The 8547-nt window shown below is 40.3% G+C and overlaps 1 protein-coding gene across 1 annotated transcript; it reads left to right on the top strand.

Moving 5' to 3' along the window:
* Positions 1-4651: 4651 nt before the first annotated feature.
* LOC128263408 (uncharacterized) lies at positions 4652-8452 on the top strand. The gene is given in 3 exon segments (XM_052998439.1): positions 4652-4658; positions 4891-5514; positions 5516-8452. Coding segments are annotated over 2 exon segments (3450 nt in total). The 5' UTR covers positions 4652-4658; positions 4891-5001.
* The last annotated feature ends 95 nt before the right edge of the window (positions 8453-8547 follow it).

Genomic DNA, 8547 nt, shown 5'->3' with positions numbered 1-8547 from the left:
ATAAAGTCCATTTTTAAACAATTACCTTTTAGAAGCGCTTTTATCGCAACGGAAGTAGCTGGCCCAGCCACCACGAAACATTCTTGCCAAAAGGCAACGAATAATATTGACTCCCCCCAGAGATACTTGCTAAAGATTCCCCGGAGACCTCTCGATTAACAGCCATTAAAGCAGCTCGGGCCGGATTTACATTCCCGGCAAACTCCCAGCGCCTGTCTTTGCTCCAGACCGCAATCAATCAAATCCAATCTAGGCACACATTCCGTCACACACTGCAGCAATCAGGAGTAGACCTTTGACTTCTGCCATCCCGCCCAGATGCTCGCTCCAGTGCACTGGAGAAAATCAATCATAAATGGGTCATGTGCATTAATTAAAGGGCCATATTGGAAACTGAATATATGTATTTGAAATAATCACTCTCATTTGAAACGACTTAGAGACATTAGTTGTAATTTTGATTTGGAATGAATGAATCGGTTATGTAAGTACAAATATCATGGCAAATGGGTTTATTTTTTTTAATTCCTGTTAACTTAGGGTGAAATTCTAACCTGCAAATGTGATTATGAGAAATGCATTGATTATGTATCTTTGAAAAATAAACAGACTATTTATTTTGTAATCTATTTTTAATGATCGAATAAATTGTATTTTAAGGTTATATAATATAATAAGTGAAAGATACTTTAACGCAATTAATGTCTTCACCGGTTAGGCAATGCGTTAAGATAATATTCAAGTCGAAAGACGATTTGAATAAAGTGAGATATTTGTTTAAAAGTAAACGATGTCTTTCCCACAAATCAAGCACTAGTTTTTGTGCTACAAAGCGTACAGTGCTCAAAGGCAAACATCGCCTCCTTCAACACCGCATCAGAAGTTGAATCCGTGAGTGGACCACCACGGCGGATACGTGATGTGCCTTTGGAATAACAGAAACTATAATAATTGCGACCGAAGGACCCCCAGTGCTGTGTGCTGGAAGTGCTTGCTTTTATTTGTTGAGTGCTTTTCAAGGTTGTCGCCTCGCCTAGAGATCCCAGACAGCGCTTTCCACTTATGTACGTAGGTAGCAAAAAAAAAAAAAAAACAAAAAAAATTAACACAGACAAAGTGCAGCACACAAAACTCAAGAGTTGCATGCAATAACCAGTGGCAATATGAGGAACATTAAACGGGAAATACGTTGTGACGGGACCGACATCAATACCCCAAAGCGAGGCTACGCATGCGTGTCCCAAACAGCCACGCCCAGTTCCTTTGGCCATCGCACGTCAGCCATCACTGTACGGTGTGCACTCCTCCGACTTGAATTATGAAATGTTAAAATTGTGTTAAATAAGTAAACAGAGGATGCGTTTGTGCAGCATGCACACAAGCCGGAGCATCCGCGCCCCCAATTTGGCAGCACCGCTGCTGAATAATAGACACTCCCCCAGTCACGTAGCCACGAACTGAATTTCATATTTCATGGCAGCACAGCCGCCCAGCGGAGCGGCAAAATAAAAAACCATTTAGGCAACGATATAGCACCCACATCCCAATCCCTCTTTTGGAAACCCAATCCCACACCCCCAACCTCAATCCCTTTTCCCCCCACCCATGACCAGGCAGCAGTTGCAATATTTGATCTAAAATATGTATGCCCGGGCGGAAATTGTTTTTGTGTTAAATGGCGGAAGCAACGGCATTGTAATTAAAATTTGCTTAAAACTTAATGCCAAGTATTTAATATACAATTGGAATTTGCCAGACGAGAAGCAGCTCCGCTTCTCAGGAATGTGGACCACCGTATTGGGTGTTGTAGGTGCTAGCTGAATAGCTTCCGTAATTAAAATTGAGGTGAAGCCCCAATTAAATTGCTGTGATTGCGGATAATTATATCCATTTCATTACCTTTGACCTGAGGTAGAAGGACGCCATTCAGTGAGGGTAACAGTATCCCTGCACGCATTCGACGGCAGCCTAAAAGTATGCAATGAATTTGCCGGGCGACTCCAGTTGCATGCAAAAATATTCTCCCCCTTGGACACCAATACCCCGATGTTTGCCACCTCCCCTCCACCCCCCCTTTCTCCACCCCCTCCCAGAGCTGCCCTTTGAACACCGACAAGAGCCCGTTCTGCATGCGTATGTAGCTTGTGCATGCCTCAAATAGTTGCCACACATTAAATTTCCGGTCGGGCGTCCGTTCTTTAAATGCTGAAGGAAATGCAATAAACGCCAACTAAAAGCCACGCCAAAAAATTACAAAAATTACGGCTGGCGATGGCAAAGCAAAAGCGGCAAAATGGTGGGGTGCAAATTCCATGGCAAAGAAAAATGCCGAAAATGAAATGACGCTAAAAGTATCGCAATAAAAACGCATTAAAATGCCGCACCAGGGAGTAAATAATTTTGTTGCCCCAATCGCAGACTTCGATGTGTCTTTGTAGTTGCGTACAGGGTACAAAATACTTTTAAGTGTGCTCATATTTTGGAATGAGACACTATCAATACTTTGATATAAAAATATTGTAATTACAATAACTCATTTTTAGTCGGGGGTACCTCATAAACTTTAAAATGGAAAATCCCATTAAAAAGCGTGTTAAAACGTGCTGCGTTAAGTAAATGATTTTGAATAAATTCGGCATTTCACTTCTTGAGATTAAGATTATTTAGGCTTCACGTTATCTATATTTAAAAAAAAATATAAGTATATAAGTCTGAAATCATTTCATAAAATCAAGATTAACAACAATGATTTTTCATTTTTTTTATTATTTATTTTTTGAATTTCGTAAGAACATTTTTTTTCCCGATGTAGTCTTTGCAGTCGAATATATTGAACTACAATCGATGCTGAAACAATTAGGCGCCGAATCGGAGAGGCTATAGTCCGTAGTCTGGTCTGGGAATAATATTTTTATGGCCAGTGGCGCGCATAAATCCCGGACAGTCGGCTGGTAATTCAAAATGGACAGAGGAACGTGCAACTCGAACTTAGTAACTCCCGGCTGGATAGCTACAGGTTCATAATTTATGGCCCCGCTTGATTTGAGTGCATAAATTCGCTGCCAAACGCATTTGCCTCGGTCTTGAGTCCGCTCCTCAAAAGCTGCTCAATGAGCCGAAGATGCAGACATTTTGTAGGGCGATGCGCTTTTAATGTGTTTATTGACTTTGCCCGGGAAATGAGGTGGATAGCTGGTTCCGCTTTTAGGTGGTGCTGTGTAGAGCTGAGGGATTAGGCCAGTCAATCAAATGCTATCGAGTTAATTAAACAGGATGCTGCTGGAGGAGCTGAGTATTTGGGTCAACTGCTTGCACTTTGTACTCCCGAGTCTCATTGTGCATATCTATTGCTGGAAAAATACAAATAAATTCGAAGCACATTCGAGTGGCAAGGTGAAGTGTGCTTGTCAATTATAAGTGTTAATATATATGTGTTTGCTCCCAGAACTGTAATTGCATATGGAACATGAATTTTCACTTAGATTGCCATGCAACTAATCTGCTTTTCCAGGAACTGGGCGAATATGCAAACTTCATTAATGGTATTTTATGAAATGTTACTCGAAGGACGCTGCAGTCTATTGAAGAGAGCTTTTCGAGGCGGACAACAATACAAAAAAAAACAATTACACTCAATTGAATGTGTGCATTAAAAATGCAGCAGAAAGTTAATTAAATTTCTCAACTCTCAAAGTGTTCTGACGCACGTGCAATCCAAACCATACGGCCAAATATACGTAAATTACAGATTGTGCAAACAAAGCTATGCAAACCAAGATTCAATATTTACCTCTGCCTTAAGGTATAGTATTATTATTAACAATATAAAATTTCTTACAAAATATTTGTGGCAGAGACACCATCCATTAATAAGATGAAAAAATTAAATACTTTTAGCTGTAAATGCCATTTGATTAGAAATTTTATCACGATTTTAACGATGTATGACATTCCAACTTTTGATGTTTACCTTCCAGGGTTTTGATTTAAAACCCAATTTCTAAGTGTTGTAATTTGTTACGAAAAATAACAGATTTGCAAAGAGTACTTTTGTTGTTACTTGGCTAAAATAAGACACATAGCCATTGGAAATTTTGTGACGAATTCAACTTTATTCAAATACCTATATCAGCAAGTGTTCTTTTTTTTTTTTTTTTTTTTATTTTTACGCATTTGTCACAAAAAAAACAAAAAATTTTTTTGTTGTAACTTGGGCAAAATAAAAAGCGCTGCCAAAAAAACTGTCAGTTTTGTGAAGCTGTCGAACGTTTCATTTTATCCCCATTTGATTTTGAAAAATAAGTTTTATGAGAAATTTTGAAATTTTTATAAGAGGGTTCACAATTTTTTCAGAACATTTTAAAAGATTTCACTGGCTTACAAATTTAAATCGACGAAATCTTTCAGAGATCAAGCCTTGATTTTACGGTGCAGATAACATCACTGAGTCAAGAAAATGACAGCATATTTTTTATGTCATCATTTTTTTTTAATGTCTAAATAACGATAATCACCTGTTTTCTTGCTAATTTTATTTTTTGTCTCCAGTTCTGCCATTTTCTAATATTCGCTTATGCTAAACGGTTTAAATATAAATTTTTTTTTGGAATAACAAAATTCCTATAGGATTCATCCCGAAATATGTCAAAATTTTGATAGTAAGTTTTTGTACATATCTGGTTGAAAGTATATTTCTTTGTAAAGTAACGGAAAGTTGTAAGAAGCTTTGTTTTGGACTATAAATAATTTTAAATAACCCAGGTTATTTGAGTTTCAAAAGTACTTTGATTGTTTCCTAAATGTACTTGGTGCATAAGGATCTTAACTTTATTTTTTTGACTTGGTGACACAAAATTTTTAACGAAATAAAATACTATTTTATTTAAATAGTGGGTGGCAATCCTGTTACTGTCCATAACTGACAGAAATCGCCCGAATATATTGAACCACATACATAACTTTTCTGATTGCTGTCCGATAAATCAAAACATATCGCTTTTGATGTTTCGCTTTTACAAGTTGTACTCGTTATACATGAGCAACATGGCCAGCGGGCTCACAAGGCAGCAGGAGTGGTGCCTGTGCGAGAAGCTGCCCCGAGCGGTGCTCCACATCCCGGTGAACCGCCATCTGGTCTGCGAGGTGTGCGGATTGGCCCGACGCCCCCAGGACAGCGCCCACTCCTCCAGCGACGAGGAGGCCGAGCTGGCCGCCAATCGCCAGAGGTTTTTACTGGAGCAACGTCGCACGGAGGAGGACAAAAAAAGCGAGGTGAAGGCGAAGAAACCCAATGCCAGAGCCAGTTGCCGGATGAACTGCGTCAAGTGCGGTGGCTTGTCCAGACCAGAAGGTGGCCAGACCCGAAATGGTGACCCCAAACACGTTAAAAGCAAGTTATATTCGGTTCGTCATGGCTTCCACTCGAAGCCAAAAAGAATGCTTCCACGCCGGGAGAAACAGGAACCCTCAGCGCCGCCACCTCCAATGGAGTGGAAGCCACCGCCACCGCCCGCCTCCTCCTCCACCTCCACCTCCTCCACCACCAGCATCGAGGTTACCCTGGAAGGAGATGCCAAACTTGGTGAAACAAGACGTTTTCAGTCAGAAAAACCACATACTCCAGAGCTATAGTAATCTCTTTGTCAGCAACTTTATCCCGTTGAACACACCCATTACGAATGGCCTGGGAGGAGCCATCTCCAAGAGGAGCAGCTACAGCTCCCGTCCGCCACTCTGTCACAGGAGTCGTCCGCTGCCCCCACTGGCCCAAGTACGGTCCAACATCTTGGCCAGTAGTCAAAAGTCGCTGGAGGACAGAGAGAAGGGCGGCAGCTCCAGTCCACAGACGTCCAAGGATTCGCTAGATGCCGATAGCGATCTGGCCAGCCAGTTCTGTCCCTTCGACCAGTACGAGGGACCATCAGAGGATGCACTCGTCGTGAATAGTGCTCGCTACCTGCTCCATCGACCCAAATCGTTGTACATTGAACCACGCCGGGATTTGCGCAACAATCGCATCGAGGCCTTGGAGTTGGAACTGAGAAGTGGCTGTGGTTCACCGGCCCCTTCCCCTCCCAAAGTCCCCGTAAATCCCGAGAACGATAGTCCACCAGACGTACAGCGTCCTTGCTTCTTCATGACCAAGCTGGTACAGCAAAATCTTATGAAAAAGATCAATGAAATCGAATTCGATTGTTCAAGCGAAAGCGGCTCCTTGAGCAGCCACACTTCCAATCCCTCAATCATCCAGCAGACCCAACAAGGAAATGCGGAACAAGAGACCGGAAATTTAGGAAATTTAGACAGGCAAGCAGCCGAGAGATCCGCCATCATTGCTTCGATTTGGGATCAGCTTATCCGTTCACAAGCATCCAAGAGCTCTGCCGAAAACTCCGAGAATGACAAGGGCCCTGAATTGGACCAGTTTCCCAATCACGACAACGAGGACCATGGAACAAGTTCTTTTTTAAGTGATGTATCAACTGATCAGTCTTTACTTTCTTCAAATAAAACAAAGCACGATCAAGATTATTCCAAACGCTTCTCAACAACACTAAGCTCTTCTAGCGGGGAAAGGGATTTCGATAGAATAAGCGATTCATCACCAAACACAACTGGAAAAACAATATTTTCTGTGAAGGACAAGCCCAATTCCATACTTTTAAAGTGCAGCCGTTGCGGAAATCACCGAAATGTTATACAGAATGCAGAATATGATACCATAAAAATGAAGAGAGATATAATACCTAAAGAGACCGATGACATAAATCGAACCTGCTTAAATATAAAACTTAGAAATGCTATAAGGCACAAACTGGAAAACTTAAGAACTGAAAAGAAGAAATGCTCTACGATGGAAGATTACGAGGAAGGTATGAATAATGATAAGCATACAACATCCATCCAAACAATATTTCAAAGAAACTTTGCCCTTGTCTGTCATTCGCAAAGAAGTTCATCACCAACACATTGCAATAATCATCAATGTGCTAAAAACCTACCTTCCATTTTGCAGACTGACAAAAAGAAATTGGAGAGTAAGGTAAAACCCTACAACAATTCATTAATAATTAATACGGAACATGTACCAAATATTTCACCAACGGTTTTAGAAAATAAAGATGAAGCCAAAGCCTTACCGGTGGATAGCGTTGGGTTATATAGACACAAAATTCAGTCGATCTCCTGGGCAGTGGTCAAAAACTTCGAGACAGTGGCCTACATGTGCGCAGAGATTCCCAAGCTCCGCATCGCTACCTTTGTAAAGGACACTAAAGTTGTTAAAGGATACATAATGGAAAGTTACGTTACGAATCGTCCTTCTTTGTCTCTCTACGAATTTCGTAGGCCTGACATAGATCCCAGCGAACTGGTATCCCACAGCGACAAGGAGGGAAATGTAAATGATGATAGCGGACCAGAAACTCCGATTGCCCATATAACTACTCCCAAGAGATTAAGCCGATCTACTAAGCAACGAAAAAATCGAAAAAAACCCCGTCTGCCGGTCTGGCCAGCACATCCTTTAAAATACCGAAGCCGCAAGATTAAGTACGAAGAACTTGAAATAGCATTTGATATGCAACAAAATGAGATCTTGTTAGATCATCAAAAAAAGGTTTTGATTTTTAAGAATGAAAGAGTTACCAATATCTACGATGCTCAACAGTTTTCCCAGTCGGATATGTTTTGCGACATGAGTACAGAGGAAGAAACAAAGTCAAATCCAATTAATATTATAAAAGGTGATCAACTATTTGTAAATAATAGCGATAGTTTTGTAGATTCTGAAAGTTTGGAAAACAAGAATACTCTGAGTACAGAACCCAAGAAAGAGAGTTTAAATACTAGACCTCTAAACTTATGTGTTAGGAAATTCAATAAAAATCCCATAAATGGAAACAATGAGACAAAAGATCAGAACAAAATTTCCCAGGTGAATCCTACAAAAGTGAGTGATAACATAAGAAAACGCATAGACAATGCGCTGCAACTCAAGCTCAAAAAAATGATGAGTAAGCCGATAAAGCTGCTAGGATCGACTGAATCTTCATCGGTTTCAAAATTTTTGGAACCATTTACAAATAAATTGGCTGGTACAGAAGAAAAGGAACTTAACTCTTTACGGAACAGCATAGCATTGAGTTCAACAAAAAGAGGAACAAAAATAACAACCAACTCTTCAGATATGACTACTGTCGAAAAAACTGTTGGAGGAATTGATAATGCTGCGCTATCAAGTGCATCAAAAGACATTTCAGAACTAGGTGCCAGAAAGCTTAGAAAGCCAATTGTAAATTCTGATTCAAAACCAAATGCTTCTTGCCAAAAGCCACTGCGTCTTATAACCAATTTGGAAAACTCAACCTCCTCAAGTGAGGAGTCAAAATACGTTTCGATGGAATCGAGGTTCCATACAAGAAACATAGAAGATTTCAAAAAGGTGTGGTGATAGATGAATTGTAAATTAAATGTATTTTAATTTATACACTTTTTGGAACAAGCAACTTGTTTATTTTTTATTCTTTTACTTTGGTGTGCAGGGTG

Source organism: Drosophila gunungcola, unplaced genomic scaffold (assembly GCF_025200985.1).
Source record: "Drosophila gunungcola strain Sukarami unplaced genomic scaffold, Dgunungcola_SK_2 000001F, whole genome shotgun sequence".
NCBI lineage: Eukaryota > Metazoa > Arthropoda > Insecta > Diptera > Drosophilidae > Drosophila > Drosophila gunungcola.
The sequence above is the reverse complement of the archived record's forward strand: the minus strand, read 5'-3'. Positions and strand labels throughout refer to the sequence as shown.